Genomic DNA, 17,707 nt, shown 5'->3' on the forward strand with positions numbered 1-17,707 from the left:
ATGTTACTATTTTTATTTTATTTATTTAGGATAGAGAATGAGAAATTGAAGGGGGCAGGAGAGAGAGGAAGAGAGGGAGAGGGACTGTCAATACTACTTTGTCACTAGTGAAGCCTCCTCCTTTGCATGTGGGACCAGGGGCTTGAACGTGGGTCCTTGTGCATTGTAACATATGTGCTCAACCAGGTGTGCCACCATCCAGCTCCTGCCTCACACTATACTGTTCCCCTTTGTAACAATCTCCAAAGAAGGAACCCACTTTAGTCAGATTTCTGTCCCAGTTGCAGAGTCTCTGTCACTGTTTCGTGATTCCCAGCTCTTTGGCACAACTTCATTCAGTGAGGGGCCAAACTTGAACCTGGGTTATGCTTATGACAATGCAGCACACTATCCAATCAAGCTATTTTGTTGGCAACCTCTTTTCAGTCATTCTGTCATATATTCCATTGGACAGTAGTCAGAGACAACTTTAAATTTCATATCTAGGGACCAAGAGATAGCTTATGCATACCTCCTAGGTTTCAAAACCCAGTGTCGGGGAAGCTCCTGTGTTGTCTGTTCCCTCCCACCCCCTCTCAAAAAGAATGGAAGTTAGCCCCAAGAGGTAAAACTGCATGCATGAGACCTCAGAGCTGCAATAAACTGTTAAATAAGTTAATTTCTCACCCTGTTCTTTCCTTTAAACCACAACTGGAATACACACTCTACATGCTAATCATCGGTCTTTGCATTTTTTTTTTTTGGCCTCCAGGGTTATCACTGGGGCTCAGCGCCTGCACTATGAATCCACTGCCCCTGGAGGCCATCTTTTCTCTGTTGTTGTTGCTGCTGCTGCTTTTGTTGGACAGGACAAGAAGAAATGGAGAGAGGAGGGGAAGACAGAGGGGGCGAGAAAGGGAGACACCTACTGATCTGCTTCACTGCTTGTGAAGCTTCCCTGCTGCAGGTGGGGGCTGGGGGCTTGAACCAGGATCCTTGTGCCTCATATTATATGTGCTTAACCCGGTGCGCTGCCAGCTGGGGCCCTGTCTTTGCATTTTTAATAGTCTCCTTAAACTTTTTTGTGTGTAGAAGTCTGTGTTATCCTCTACCAAATAAACACATCACACACCCCTGCTACTTCTGTTTCTCCTTTGCCCTTGGGAGTGGTAGTGATGGAAAAGTGGGAGAAATTTTCCAACACAAGCCATGACCTAAAAAAGATTAAGAAAAAAAAAGTTAGATGGAGGAGACAGCATAATGGTTATTTATGCAAAGAGACTCTCATGCCTAAGACTCCAAAGTCCAAGGTCCAATCATCTGCACCAACTATAAGCCAGGGCTGAGCAGTGCTCTGGCATTCATCTGTCTCTCGTATAAACAAGCTAACAAAAAAATAAATAAGAAAAAAGTAAATAACTGAAAATGTTACCATACTAATTTATAGTAAGAGGTAACCAGTGATTTTTAATCTTAAAATTTATAGCTAAGTATTAATTGTAAAAAAACCAAAACATTTAGATTAGTGCTGAGGAGACAGCATAATGGTTCTGCAAGACTCGTACCTGATGAGAGAGAGCCAGAGCATCACTCTGGCACATGTAATACTGAGAATTGACCTTGGAACCTCATGCTAGTCAGTCAGTTGCTCCGGTCACTGCACTGCCTCCTGGATTATTGTATATTAAGCCTTTTAGCTGACTTTGTAACAGTTGAGAGCTGGCTGCACTGGCTATAATCTAATGTTGTTATCTCACTATCTAGCCTGTGTGGCAATGTTGAAACTAGCCCAAAGTTCACTACAGAGCATATTCAACTATCTGTATTTTTTTTTGTTAACTCTGAGCTTTTTAGCATTATGTAAGGGGGCAAAGTAAATGGTGATCTGAATAATGTTATAGTTTGCCTCAAGCATGATTATCTTTTGCATAACCATTGCACTGTTTCCCCCATCTGGAGATTTTTTAAAAAATATTTTATTTACTTATGTATTGTATAGGGACAGAGGGAAAGTGAGGGAAAAAGGGAAAGAGAGGAGAGACCAAGAGAGACACCTACAGCATTGTTTCACCACATGTGAAGCTTCCCTGCTACAGGTGGGGGCTGGGGGCTTGAACCAAATTATTACTTGAATAGGAGAACAATAATTTTATCTAGGGGAAAAATGAGGGCCTAAAGGACTGACTGAATTCTACTTTATTTTTTATTTTATTTCCCTTCTATTTTATAGAACACAGAGAAATTGAGAGTAGAGGGGGGAGAGAGAGATAGACACCTGCAGCACTGCTTTACCACTGGTGAAACTTCCCCCCCTGCAGGTGGGGACAAGGGGCTTGAACCTGGGTCCTTGCACATGATAATATGTACGCTCAACCAAGTGCACCACCACCCTGCCTACCTTTCTTTTTTTTTAATTTATTTTTTTATTTAAGAAAGGATAAATTAACAAAACCATAGGATAGGAAGGGTACAACTCCACACAATTCCCACCACCCAATCTCCATATCCCATCCCTTCCTCGGATCCTTTCCCATTCTCTATCCCTCTGGGAGCATGGACCCAGGGTCGTTGTGGGTTGCAGAAGGTGGAAGGTCTGGCTTCTGTAATTGCTTCCACGCTGAACATAGATGTTGACTGGTTGGTCCACACTCCCAGTCTGCCTCTCTCTTTTCCTTGTAGGGTGGGTCTCTGGGGAAGCGAAGCTCCAGGACACATTGGTGGGGTCTTCAGTCCAGCGAAGCCTGGCCGGCATCCTGATGGTATCTGGAACCTTGTGGCTGAAAAGAGAGTTAACATACAAAGCCAAACAAACCTACCTTTCTATATTAAGTGTTGACAAAACATCTTTCTTCTCTAACCCATGACCTTTACTGAGTAAGTTGTTTTGAAACTGTCCTAATTTTTTCCTATGATATTTTAATTTTACAGCTGTCATAGATCTTTCTGGTGTACACACACAGACACACACACACAGACACACTTGGTCAGTTTCTTTTTTTAAAAAATTATTTATTTATTTATTTATTAATGAGAAAGATAGGAGGAGAGAGAAAGATAGAACCAGATACCACTCTGGTACATGTGCTGCTGGGGATTGAACTTGGGTCCTCAGGCTTGAGAATCCAATGCTTTATCCATTGCACCACTTCCCAGACCACATTTGGTCAATTTCTTAATTTGGCTTTTTGGAAGTGGTGTCATTTGGTGATTTAATAAATAACTTTTCAATGTCTTCTCTCTTTTTGATAGAATCACAGGATGGGAACTTTTGGACTCTTGAATTAATCTGGAGTTGGACTTTGACATTCTCTACTGGGGACACAGAATGGTGTCTTTATTACTCTCTCTACTAAGCACACTCTAGATTGTAGAGAATTACCACTCTTCCCACTCTGGTCTTAATGAGTTGCTGAGTTTTACAATTCAAATTTATTGTTTAACAAATAAACTCTGTTAAACTCTTTAGTTCCTTTAATATGTCAGATGTCCATCTTTGTTCACAGAAGTGTCTTTTGCTATTATATATACTAGAGCTCAGATTTGTTAAAAATTATTTATCTATTATTTAAGAGAAAGGAGGAAGGAGGGTGAGGAGCAGAGCATTGCTCAGAACATTAGAGTCCAGTGCTTCATCTACTACACCACTTCCGAGAGTCACAGTATAGAAATTGGTTTAAGAGTAACTTACACACAGAAGTTTGGTGGTAGATATGGTGTGGAACTATACACTGTAATTTTACAAACTTGTAATCCACTATTAATCATAAATAAAAAGCAGAAAAAAAATAACTCACATACAAGGAATCCCAAACATTATTTATTTTTAAGATAGAGACAGAGAAGCAGGGAGTGAAAGAGACCACAGCACCAAAGCTTCCTTCAGTATGATAGGGGCTGGACTCAAACCTGAGTCACTCACATGGCAGAGGGCACAACTGTCCAAGTGAGCTATTTCACTGGCTCTGTAGTAGATTTCTTATATCAATTGCCAAAAATATTGCCTGCTTATTATCTGATGATATGTCTGGTAAAGAATGTCAGAGTATGGGGAGTTGTTTAAATTCAGGGCTCCAGCAGGCCGGGCTAGCTTCGCGGCAGTAGACAGAGACTCGAGGACACACAGCTGGGCCGGGAAGCTGTATTTCTTTATTCACGAACCACGATTCATAAACTAACCCAAACTAATCACCACACAGATCTGTCCTGCATCTTTCTTCTCTGGCGGCTGCCAGCAGAACTCTGGCACTACGTAGCGTAGGGGACGGGGAGAAAGTGAGGCACGAAACTAGCAAGGACCAAACCAATTCTTCCAGAGGTGGAGGGAAGGAAACCAAACCAATAGGAAACATACAACAATTCCCCTTTTCTTTTTAACTAAATGACCATAGTATCAGGGGTGTGGGGTGAACTTTTTATATCGTATAGGCATTTTCAAAAAAGAAACTGGCACAAACATGGAGGAACATGTAAGACAAGAACCAGTGTGCTGCCAAGGGAAGGCCTGAGGGGGACCTTTTTTTGCCTCTGGGGGGGTGTTACTTGCCTCGACGGGCATTTTTTTTTTCCTATGAGCATTACCTAGCATGGGGGTGGGGATATGGCCTAGAGTCCCAAGGCAGCTAGCTCTAGTCAGTCTTTGAGAAACCCAGTAGCATAAAGGGAAGCTGCTAGTTTTGTGCAAAGTGTCCAAGAGTTGTACCAGTGAGTCCGATAGAAATGCCAGTCCAAAGCAGATGTCCACGGAAGAATGCCAGGGGGTGGAACGTTGTATGAGGAAGGCCAGCTGCTGGAATTCTGCTTTTTTGTAGAGAGCTTGACAGCTGCAATTTACTTACTATGAAACAAAACTTGTAGCAGGTTAGAAGTTTACCACAATTGATAACTCTATTACAATTGGAAGTCCCTTCCAGCACGATTCCAAGGCTGTTTAAAGTTCAAACAATAGAATGTGGAAAGGCAAACATAAGAATCATGGGGAAAAAAGCCTCAGGCATGAGAATTATTAGCATAACCAAAGCGCAATCTAATGTTTCTAATTGAGAAGGAATTTGAGAGTTTTACATATCAACAAGTCTATTTAACCTTTTGTTACACCCATTCAAGATGGAGACACACCCTAGGTGTGCACAGGTTTTATTTTTTTTTTACTAACTTAGTTAAAATATATTGATTTTTAACTAATTTTTAACTCAGACATTGAATGTAAGTTAATTTTACCTTTATGAGAACTATGTTGAAAACCTTTTTCATTTAACTCTGGTAAGAATATAGCCTTAAAGTTACATTTTTAACCTTAAAGTTAATGTTTACCAAACTTTAAATACACGTAAACATGGTCTTTAATACACAGGAAGAGAAACCTTTGTTACGAAGACATGTCATTTTAAACAGGAATTTAGATCTATACTGTCTTAGTTGTTGGGGGGGTCACCATCCGGAGGTAGCCTCCCGTGCAGCTCCACTTCTAGGAATTGTAGGTTGCGATCTCTGGACGAATCTCTACGTATTCTAGCTCATCTGCCTTCAGACCCAAGTTTGGGATCTCTGCCAGGGGGCCCAGTTTCGGCAGGGAGCCCGCGGTCTCCAGGTGGTCCGGGATCTGTCTTCATAGCAGGAGGGCAGGCAGGCCAGCCGTGCAGAAGGCACGGGCCGAGGTGCTCTGGGGTGGCGGCCATGATGGGCCTTGCCCGCCATGTCTGCTGCCCTGCTCCTGGTGGCCAATCAGCGTGGAGGGAGCCCACGCCCAATGTCCCGCACCACGCGATGGAAAGCCGGCTCATGCAGGCTGGCGTTGGGCTCCTGCGGGCTGGCGTTGGGTGGAAACCACAGAGTGGTCCAGAGATAAATGTTCCAGAAACAGAAACAGTCTTGTGAAGAAAGGGCAGAGGCCTTTGGAGATCTCTTCACAAGCAGAAGAGAAGGCCATAGTGCATGGGTAGCCAAATTGTCTTCACTTATCTGAGAGATGCGCAGGTCAGATCCACATGGGTGCCATTTGTTGTTAGTGTTCGGGGCTCCAGCAGGCCTGGCTAGTTTCACGCTAGTGTCACGCGGTAGACAGAGACAACCAGAGACACACGGCTGGGCAGAGAGGCTTTATTCACAAGCGGGCAAAGATGTGCTCTCCTGTCCTTCTGCTCTGGCGGCAGAGAGAGACCCTTAAACTAATCACCAAACAGATCTGTCCTGCATCCCCTCATGTGGCCGCGCCAAGAACTCTGGAACTACATAGCATAGGGGGCAGGGAGAAAGAGGGGCGCAAAACTAGCAAGGGCCAAACCAATTCTCTCAGAGGTGGGGGGGAAGAAGACCAAACCAATATGAAACATACCAACAGGGAGTCAGGCGGTAGTGCAATGGGTTAAGCACAGGTGGTGTAAAGCAAAGGACCAAGTAAGGATCCCAGTCGAGCCCCCGGCTCCCCACCTGCAGGGGAGTCGCTTCACAGGCGGCAAAGCAGGTCTGTAGGTGTCTGTCTTTCTCTCCCCTCTGCCCTCTGTCTTCCCCTCCTCTTTCCATTTCTCTCTTTCCTATCCAACAATGATGACAACAATAACAACAACAATAATAACTACTACAATAAAAAACAAGGGCAACAAAAGGGAATACACACATATTAAAAAATAAAAGAATGTCAGAGTATGTCATGGCTATCTTTGTTGCAGAAAGATAATTGACTTTGTGATTTCAGGAATGCATTTGTAGTTCTGGGAGCCTCAGGCTGGAGACTATGACAGGTGCTTTGAATACAGGTACTTTGAAGAAATACCGAGTAATACTATGCAGCTGAAAAGGTTATTCCCCCCAGAGTTTAGTGGCCAGCAGTGTGTGGGAAGCCCCAGACATGCAGTGAGTCACCAGTAGCCTGGTTCCCAGGAAAATCACCACTTCATCTCAGTGGGTGTTGACAGTGTTATTGGTGGGTGACAGGCAGTCAGGTGGTATAGACACCCTCCCCTCAGTGGGGTGTGGAGACACAGCTGGCACACCCACACAGCACTGTTACAGTAAGGTGTCTCACACACAGCAATAGAGATGGGGTTTCCACCTAGGCTTCTGAACCCCTCAGGCCCCCCAGATACATGTTTCAGAGAGTCCCCTTGTGTAGGTCTCAGTCCCCCAGGACATGAACTCCATGAGGGCTGGACCTTGTCAGCCTTTCCAGTCACAGGCTTCAGGCCCTTCACCACTCAAAAGAGAAAAAGTCAATAAACAAGTGCTGGCTCTGAGGTGGCTCATGGATAAAGCACTGGACTCTCAAGCATGAGGTCCTCAGTATGAGCCCCAACAACACATATGCCAGACACCCTGCTTCTTTGTCTTTCATTAATAAATAATAAAGTAAATCTTTTTAATATGCTAAATGAGTTAACAGTTTGGAAGGATGTATTTTATTACTTACTGATTGATTACTTTGACATATTGATGGTAAACATGCATCCAATTCTTGCTTCACAAGTTTTTCATTTAATGTGTTACCCTTTTTAAAAATATATATATTATTAGTGATTTAATAATGATTAACAAGATTATGGGATAAGAGGGATACAATTCGCTCCACCAGAGTTCCATTCCCCGCCCCACTCCATTAGAAGTGTCCCTATTCTTTATCTTTCTGGGAATATGGACCAAAGATCTTTATGGGGTGCAGAAGGTGGAGGTTCTGGCTTCTATAATTGCTTCTCTGCTGAACATGGGCATTGGCAGGTAGATTCATACCCCCAGCCTGTTTGTATCTTTCCCTCATGGGGCAGGGCTCTGGGGAGGTGGGGTCCCAGGACACATTGGTGAAGTCATCTGCCCAGGGAAGTCAGGTTGGTGTCATGGTAGCATCTGCAGCTTGGTGTCTGAAAAGCAGTAAGTTGTACAGCAGGACAAATTGTTTAATAATCAGGAACCTAAAGCTAAGAATAGTGCAGATGTAGTTTGGTGTCTCCATTTTCTTGGAAGAAGCTGGGAAGTCTGTTTTAGGTTTACTCCAAGGGGCCCTTGATTTTACAAATTTTTGCCTGAGCCCGACAGCCAACATTTGTTCAGAAAGTTAACTGAAGTTAACTCTGTAGATCCAGTAGTTTAGTAAGGGTTTTAATGATGATGGAACAGAATGCAGGCTAATGTTCACTGTAAAATTCAGTTCACTCTATGTATTAAAGAGAAGTACTTAGTGGTAGAACCATACCCTTTGGGCAGAATGTTCCAATCCTGAGTATATGGGTCTCTATGTTAAATTGTAACGAGTTTTTTTTTTTCACTGTGTTGAGGTCTGAGCATAAATGGAGGGGAGGTTGCCTTAGAGGCAGTGTTACTGATCAGAACCCAGAAAGGATGTGTTTTGAACACAAACTGTGACACCTAAGTTTTGACTACCTTCTAGGTTTCAAATCCATTTGTACTTTTTTCCCTAATTGATGTATTATTTCCTACCTTTAGTTTGATTTTTTAAAATGTATCAATATTTTAGTTTTTATAGAAACAGAAATTGATTGGGAGGGGGAGAGAGGGAGAGAGAGATACACCTGCAACATGGCTTCACAGCTTGTGAAGCTTCCCCCTTGCAGGTGGGCACCAGGGGCTTGATCCCAGGCTCTTGTGCATGGTAATGTGAACACTCAACCAGGTGCACTACTTCCCAACTGCTTCTTCAGTTTGATTTTTTACAGTTACATAGGATGTATTCACTTATATTGGGGCATAAACTGATAGATGATAACACCATTTATCTCTTTAGACTTTATGCCTTCCATCAGCAGTTTAGAACACTTCAGGGCATAAGTGCAAAAACACATTAAATCTAACAGAGTACTGTTTATGAAGTCACAGTTCTAGTTTCTGTTATCCGAGAAGATATTTATTTTTTAAAAAGTTATTTATCTTTCCAAAGTATTGTTCAGCTCTAGCTTCTGGTGATGTGGGAAGGTTGAAAGTGGGCCTTTAGAACCTTCTCAGTGAGTATTTAAACAAGTCTTATTTATTCAAAATAAGATTCTGACTGAAATAGAAGAATTTACACAGGTGACAATCTGGAAATCATAATATATATATTACACACACACATATTACATCACAGGAATAACACAGTCAGACTAGATCACCATTTTAACATGTCACAGGGTAATGAACTGTTTCCACAGAAATAAAAAAAATGTATGCAAGAAAAGGAATAAAGAGAGAAAATAAAATGGAAACAAAACTTCATGCTTTGTTTTATTTATTTATGTTGTCATGTTGTCATCACTGGGGTTTGCCATTCCAGATTGACTTTTACATATAGAGAAAAATGGAAATTACATTTTAAAAGAAAGGGAAAATCAAATTTAGAGCCTTAATGCTGGGTCCTTGAACCCGAGTCCTTGTGTACTTAACCAGGTGTACTTAACCAGGTGTGCCAATGCTTGCCCCCCATTGGCTTACTTTTGCTTTTGTTTTCCCTCCTAAATGGAATTATGTTATCAACGAGTCCCCAGATGAATGTTTGCCCCCTTCCACCATTGGATGATAGAACAAGAAGGCTCTTGCCATGGACCAGGAAACTAGTGCCCTCTACAGGATGTAGCCACACTGGCTCCAGAATTGTGAACAATTCATTTCTATTGTTTATAAGCTATCGTGTGTGTGTGTGTGTGTGTGTGTGTGTGTGTGTGTGTGTGTGTGTGTGTGTGTGTGTTTTCTTATCAGAGCCTTGCTCAGCTCTGGCTTATGGGGATATGGGGATTGAACTTGGGCCATCAGAACTTTAGACATATCCTGTCTCTTCTATGCTGTGTAATAGCAGCCCATAAAAACTAGGAGAGAAAATTTCTATTGATATGTGTTCATACTTACTTACTCATTCTTTCCTTGGTCATTCCTAATGTCTAGAAAAGCCCACCAAAGGTGTTCTTTATGTCTGTTACAGCATTTATTTCTAGCCTTTACTTATGATTCTCTCTTAGAATTGCCACCTCTGGGTAGTATATTCATTTTAATGATGTTAATTCTTCCAATCCATGAACATGGAATATCTTTTCACTTCTTTGTGTCTTTTTCTGTTTCCTTGAATAGTGACTCATAGTTTTCAGTATACAAGTCTTTCACTTCTTTGGTTAGGTTTATTCCTAGATATTTTATTGTTTTGTTGCTATAGTAAAAGGAATTGATTTCTGGATTTCTTCTTCTAACTTAGGGTTTGCATAAAGAAATGCCACTGACTTTTGTTAATTTTGTAGCCTGACATCTTGCTATATTGCCTGATAATTTCCAAAAGCTTCCTGCTATATTCTTTAGGTTTTTCTATGTCATCATGTCATCTGCAAATAGGGAGAGTTTGACTTCTTCTCTTCCAATCTGTATGCCTTGAATTCCTTACTCCTGCCTGATTTTCTATGGCAAGAACTTCCAACACTATGTTGAAAAATAATGGTGATACTGGGCAGCCCTGTCTAGTACCTGATCTGAGGGAAAATGCTTCCAGTTTTTCACCACTGAGTATGATGCTGGTTGTAGGTTTGCTATATATGGACTCCACTATCTTGAGGAATTTTCCATCTATTCCCATTTTTTGTAGCATTTTGATCATGAAGGGATGTTGTATTTTGTCAAAGGCTTTCTCTGTATCTATTAATATAGCCATGTGGTTTTTGGTCTTGCTTTTATTGATGTGGTGGATCATGTTTGTTAATTTACATATACTAAACCAACTTTGTATCCCTGGAATAAACCCCACTTGGTTATGATGAACAATATTTTTAATATACTGCTATATCCAGTTAGCTATAATTTTGTTCAATATTTTACCATCTATATTCATCAGAGATATTGGTCTATAGTTTTCTTTTTTGGTTGTGTCCCTGTCTGCTTTGGGTATCAGGGTGATGTTGGCTTCATAGAAACTGGGAGTATTCCAGTGTCTTCAATATTCTGGAAAAAGTAGAGGTATTAGTTCTTCTTTGAAGGTTTTGTAGAATTCATTTGTAGAACCATCTGATCCAGGACTTTTATTCTTGGGAAGGTTTTTGATAACTTTCAATTTCTTGGGCTGTGATTGGCCTGTTCATATTTTCTAGATCCTCTTTGTTTAATTTTGGAAGTTTGTAGGTATCTAGGGATTTGTCCATTTCTTCCAAGTCATAAACTTCTTTTCTTGTTTCTTTTTCATGTGGAACTGAGGAATGAACTCAGGGACTGGCATACACATGATGGACTCCAGAGCCTGAGCTCTTGGGCCTGATTTTTCATCTTGTTGAAAGGAAATTGAAAGGAATAAAAGAGACCCAGAGATATCATATCACAGCCCCATCACACACAGAACTTCTCCAGTGCTATCTGTGGTGCTCTGCATAGTGCCAGAACCCAGAAACTTGTGGAACCCTAAGACTGGACCCAGGACCCCTTGGAGATTTTTGTTTGCTTTTGGTGGCACCATTCCAGGATAACTTTTTCAGATACAGAGAGAGAGAGAGAGAGAGAGAGACTACTGCCCCCAAACTTCTTTCAGTATGGTGGTGGCCAGGCTTGAACCTCGGTAGCACACATGGCACGGCAGCTCACTATCCAAGTCAGCTATTTTGCCAACCTCCCTGTTGAGATTCTTACTTGCCCCTGTCACACCTCCAGCATGTGTCAATTCACTCTGCTTTTCCCTCCTGGTACTTGGTACAACAGCAGCTATGTCTGTCTCTACAGTTTAGGGGAGAGTGGCCTCAGTCAGTCCTTGGCTAATTCTACTCATTGTCACTGGTATCCAGTTTGCCAACTATTCCCTCTGTGACACAGTGACAGTGACATCCACAGCCCTAGATGTGACAGCAGGTGTGTACCTTGGACATTGGTGAGTGAAGTGTTATGCACTTTCTTACAAGTCCCTTTCCACTTTCCCTAAATGTGTGCTTGTCAGGGGCCCTGGGGAACTTGGTGGGCCCAGATAACTTCAGGCTAACATCAGAGGTAACAGGCCAGAAGCTTGGAACTTTCAGCCAAGCTGGAGGGGAGAGGGTTCAGTCCTCCATGGTCAAAGGTTTACTCACTTAAGACCCATGCAGTGGAGACTCCACAGAAATGCCTAGACAACAGGGCTTGTAGATTTTCTGGGTTGGTTGATAAACACTTGAGGTGTTGGAAGGGGAGCCCACAGAGAGGTGGCAGCTCTTACTCTACTAGCTCTAGACCTTTTTAACAGCCACTGGCTGCTCTTGACTGGATCCTTCCTGATGAGCCAGTAGTGGTACACTGTGGATTGTCTTAGGAAATTATCATATCAGAGAAGGCAGTCATGAGAACTCATTATACCATATTTTATTGTAAAGGGAGATTTACTGGGGCTGGTGGTGGTGCACCTGGTTGAACACATGCTACCATGTTCAAGCACTCAGGTTCAAGCCTCCGATTCCCACCTGCAAGGTGAAGCTTCATGAGTAGTGAAACAGTACTGCAGATATATCTCTCTTTTCTCCTCCATCTCTCCCTCCCCTCTTAATTATTCTCTGTCTCTATCCAATAAACAAAATATTAAAAAATATTTATAAGAAAATTTATTTCTTAATTTATGAGAGCCGCAAGAGAGGCAGGGAACCAGACTACCACTCTGGCATATGCATTGCTAGGGACTAAACTCAGGACCTCATGCTTCAGAGTTCAGTATTTTATCTACCACAACACCTGTCAGGTTACAAGAGAGACTACATTTTTTTTTCTCTTTTCCTCTCTCTCCCTTTCTCTTACTCTTTTCATTGCCACTAGGGTTATTGTTGGGTCTAGGTACCAGCACTACAAATCCATCACTCCTAGTCACCATTCTCTCCCCCCCTTTTTTCCTTCTATTTTATTTGATAAGACACAGAGAAACTGGGAGAAAGAGGGAGAGAGAAAAGACAGGGAGAAAGTGAGAGGAGACAAAAAACAGGGAGAAAAGACAGGGAGGAGGAGAAAGAGGGAGGGAGAGAGAGAGAAAGGGAGAAAGACAGACACTTATAGCTCTGCTTCACCACTCATGAAACATCCCTCCTGTCCTTGAGCATGGTAATATGTGCACTCAACTGGGTCTGCCACTGTCTGGCTCCAAATCTACAATTTTGTATCCAGTCAGTTACTGTGGGTGGCCTGGACTTCAGAAATAGGAGGCAGTCTTGTGGGACTATAAAGCCAGACTAATTTTGGATGGGCAGTGTTAGAACTGAATGACTTAGTTGATATCTAGCTGGCATTGGGGAATTTGGAGAATTAGTTGTTGGAGTAGGACAAAAACCACATATTTGGTGTTGGGTAAGAATAAATCACAGTAGTCTTGTTTTGAGAACAAAGGGTTGGTTTATAAGCTCCTTGCCTATCAGACTGGAAACACAAAGTCTCTTGTTTCTTTTTGAATTTTTGTGTATCCTTCTTCTCTTCTCTTCTCTTCTCTTCTCTTCTCTTCTCTTCTCTTCTCTTCTCTTCTCTTCTCTTCTCTTTTCTCTTTCCTTCCCTTCCCTTCCCTTCCCTTCTCTCTCTCTCTCCCTCCCTCTCTCTCTCTCCCTCCCTCCCTCCCCTTTTCCCTCACTCTCTAACAGAGCACTGCTCAGCTCTGGCTCCTGGTAGTGCTGGGAATTGAACCTAGCACCAAAAAGCCTCAGACATGAAGGGCTTTTTGCAGAACCATTATGCTACTTCCTCAGTCTATAACTTTTTATCTGTAGTATCGCTGGATTCCAAAACTATTTAAAAATTTTTTTCTTGACAATTTGGCAAAATTTTCTAAGAGTCATTTATTTATGGCAGAGGAGGAGAGAGAGAGAACTTTGGCACACATGAAGCTGAGAATTAAAATCAGGACCTCGTGCCTGAAAGTCCAACACCTTACCATTGTGTCACCTCCCAGACTGTGGCAATGGATTCTTAGATATGACAACAAAACCAAAAACAACAAAAAGGAAAAACTGGTAAGCTGGACTTTATAAAAATTAAAAATCCATGGGTGGGGGAGATAGCATAATTGCTATGCAAACAGACTCTCATGCATGAGGCTCCAAAGTCTCAGATTCAATCCCCTATACCACCATAAGCCAGAGCTGAGCAGTGCTCTGGTAAAAAAAAAAAAAAATTAAAAATCCTTTGTGCAACAGAGGATACTCCCTATATAATAAAGGAAAAATACTTGTAAACCATATATCCAGTCAAGTTCCAGTAGCTTAAGCACATTAGAAAAACTCCAATAAAAATTTTTTTGGAATGCCCCACTCCTACTGAGATGGTGCAGTGACTTACAAGACAACAGACCCTCCTCCCGTCACACAGTGATGCAGAAATAGTACACCCACAGCCAGATGTCAGTCCCTCAAAAAGCTAGAGAGAGTTCTCATATGATACAGCAATTCTCCTTAGGTATGACCTTATGAGGGTCAAAATCAAATGTTCAAACAAAAACTTGTCCTTTAACATTCAGAGCAGCATTCTGCCTAAGAACCAAGGATTGAGACAGCTATCAACAGATAAGCACAATGTGACAGAAATGGAACGTGACATCTGGTGGAATTAAATGTCAACCATAACAGGGAACCAACATTTGGTGTTGTGATGTCTCTCTCTCTCTCCTGTCTGTTTCTCTTTCTCTCTATTTGAATGGAAAAGCAGCCCAGAGTGGTAAAACTGTGCATACACAAAGCCTCAGTTCTCTAAGACTGGCAAGCAGGTGAACAAGCCAACAGTCTGATATGGCTCAAAGAACCTGAGCAAACACTTAACAGATGCTCACTTCCACAATGACATATATGAACGGAGATCTGTGAACAAAACTCAGCCCACTGTTAGTTTCATGGGACAATGTGTTGCAGGAAGAGAAGTCTTCACTGTAAGAAAGAAGAAAGAACACTCATTGTGTCGAAAACAGAATTTACAGATTTGAAAGCCATGAAGTGAGTCACCACTTGGGAGAAAAGCCTCCTAAAGATTCAATCCCCTTTCTTGATCTCTGATAGGACAGTATGGACTCTTGGGGCACTGATGAAAGCACTGATGAGGTCTTCTCCAGCTGAGGCCAAGAGAGTAATCACTGTCCACACGACAAGGCCACATGCCACACTGTTCCCTGTTGGGAGACTCATGGTGGCTCTCTGGCTTCAGCCCTGGTTGCTGAAGACTCTTATGAAGATCCCAGCTACAAGTGTGGCCAGAGCTGCAGCCAACGCCAGTCCGCGGTATAGAGCCAGCTGTCTTACTGTCAAGATGCACCCTGCAGTGGCCACTCCGGGCTGCCCATCTTCTTCTATCACCATCAGCTGGGTGGTTTGACTCTCAGGTGCAATGATATCAGGTAAGATCACTCCGTCAGTGACTTCTTTCTCCAGGATAGGGCCATCTGTTTGCAGAAACCAGAGGAGGCATTTACTGATGTGCTGAGTGTACAAGGGACAGGAAGGCTAGAGACATGGCTCAGTGGCACACTACCTGCCTTGGTCCTTAGAGCCATGTGAGAGCAACAAAGACAAAACAAGTGCCATGGATGGGGCTAGAGGAATAGCTCACTTGGATAGTGCACTGCTTTGCCGTGTGTGTTCCAGGTTTGAGTACAGCCCCTCCTACATTGGGGGAAGCTCAGTGTCATGATCACCTTCTCTCTCTCTCTCTCTCTCTCTCTCTCTCTCTCCCTCTCTAATTCCCTGTCACCATGTTACCAAAAAAAAAAGAAGAAGAAGAAAACCTGGCTAGAGGAGATAGCATAATGGTAACGCAAACAGATTTTCATGCCTGATGCCCCAAGGTCTCAAGATCAACCCTGCATCACCATAATCCAGAGCTGCACAGTGCCCTGAGGAACAACAAAACATTTCCATAGTGGGGACACCATAGTGGGTGGCAGGTGTGGTGTGGAATCTTAAAATATAACCCACTATTAATCACAAATAACAAATGAGAAAAAAAACCTCCAAAGACAGTGAGTGGGGCTTTGCTCATCATCTTTCATAAAAAGAAATAGAGTGGGGGCAGATAGCATAATAGTTCTGCAAGTGATTTTCATGCCTGAGGCTATGAAGCCCCAGGTTCAATAACTATAAGCCAGAGCTGTGCAGTGCTCTGATAAAATTTAAAAAAGTAAATAAGAACAGGGGCCAGAGAGTTGATCATCTTGGAAACAGCACATATTAATATGAATAAGAACCCAGGTTCAAGTCCCCAGTCTTTATCTGCTAGGGAGGAGCTTCACAAGTGTAGGAGCAGTGCTGCAGGTGTCTCTCCTTCTCTCTCTCTCTCTCTCATTCTCTCTCTGTTCTAGCAAAAAAATAAATAAAAAAGAAAGAAAGAAAAGAAAAGAAAAAAGAAAGAAAGGAAGGAAAGGAACTGGGAGTGGTGGTGTTGTGTGGGCATGAGCCCCAGCAATAACTGGTAGCAAAATGAAATAAAGAAGATAAGAGGCACTGGGCTACCAGGTCACACAAAAATGCACTGCAGACAATGCTCATCATTCATAAAGCTGGTGTATGAGAAAATACACCAAAAGTGTGTCACAGGAGAGCCCAGAGTCAGCCTCCTGGTTGTGAGGCCCAGCCAATGCTCAGAGACTAGAAGGGCAGTTCATACAGGGGCCATGCTGACTGGACCATCTCAGGCCTACAGACAAGTATGGGGCATGCTGAGGAATTTAACCCTTACCTGTTGGGGCAAGTTCCATCTGCTCACCCCCTCTGAGCCCAGCTCTCACCTGTGCCTGAAAGCAAGAATCACAGAAACAGAGAACGTCAGGTTAGGCTGCTAACTTGAGTGACTGCTGAAACTAGTGCTAGAAGGTTCTAGATGTCCCAAGCAGTCTTTCTGATCCTGACATGCTAAGGGCACTTGATAACTATGACCCTGATCTTCAGTATTCAGCTCCCACTAATGTGGATAAAAATTGCTTTCTGATCTACATGCAAATTAGCTCTATCAACATAATGTCTGGCGTACCTGACCCCTTCATTAAATCAAACTGGAGAGAGGGAAGATCAGTCACTGAGGATCTGGATGGTCAAAAGGAGTTTCAGTGGCCTGGGAGGTGGTACAGTGGCCTGGGGCGTGTTGGATACTCAGGCATGAAGGCCTGAGTTCAGTTCCCAACACCACATGTGCCAGAGTGATATTTTGGTTCTCTCTCTCTCTCTCATAAATAAATAAATATTTTTAAAAATAGTTTAAAATTGGAGGTTGAGTGGTAGCGCAGCAGTTTAAGTGCACATGGTACGAAGTGCAAAGATTGGCTTAAGGATCCCAGTTCGAGTCCCTGGCTCCCCACCTGCAGGGTGGTTGATTCACAAGTGGTGAAGTAGTTCTGCAGGTGTCTATCTCTCCCCCTCTGTCTTCTTTTCCTCTCTCAATTTCTTTCTATCCTATCCAACAACAACAACAACAATAACAACAACAACAAGGGCAACAAAAATGGAAAAAAATGTCCTCTAGGAGCACTGAATTTGTATTACCTTTCTTTCTTTCCTTCTTTCTTTCTTTCTTTCTTTCTTTCTTTCTTTCTTTCTTCCTTCCTTCCTTCCTTCCTTCCTTCCTTCCTTTCTTTAGAGAGGAAGAGAGACATAAAGACACCTGCAGCACTGCTTCACCACTCGCAAAGCTCTCCCTGCAGGTGGGGACTGGGGGCTTGAATCTGGGTCCTTGTGCATTGTAACATGTGTGCTCAACCAGGTGTGCCACCATCTGGCCCCCATTCTTTTTCAGTTTAACTCTGTTTAACAGCTACTAATGTAGTCTATATTTATAGGATGATGTGTTAAATATATGATCATCCCTGCTCCAAAAT

The 17,707-nt window shown here is 42.6% G+C and overlaps 1 protein-coding gene across 2 annotated transcripts in view; it reads right to left on the reverse strand.

Moving 5' to 3' along the window:
• Positions 1-13,676: 13,676 nt before the first annotated feature.
• Positions 13,677-17,707, reverse strand: part of LOC103116343 (multidrug and toxin extrusion protein 2-like) — a 46,484-nt gene continuing 42,453 nt past the window's right edge. The window contains exons 16-17 of one of the 2 annotated variants that reach the window (XM_007526213.3): positions 16,576-16,630; positions 13,677-15,283 (exon numbers count right to left, since the gene is read on the reverse strand). In XM_007526213.3, the coding sequence (XP_007526275.1) occupies positions 15,045-15,283; positions 16,576-16,630 (294 nt within the window). In that variant the 3' untranslated portion in view covers positions 13,677-15,044. Of the gene's footprint in view, positions 15,284-16,575; positions 16,631-17,707 lie in introns of those variants that run through there. The other variant, XR_009552991.1, reaches the window with a different exon arrangement.

This window comes from Erinaceus europaeus, chromosome 12 (genome assembly GCF_950295315.1).
Source record: "Erinaceus europaeus chromosome 12, mEriEur2.1, whole genome shotgun sequence".
Taxonomy (NCBI): Eukaryota; Metazoa; Chordata; class Mammalia; order Eulipotyphla; family Erinaceidae; genus Erinaceus; species Erinaceus europaeus.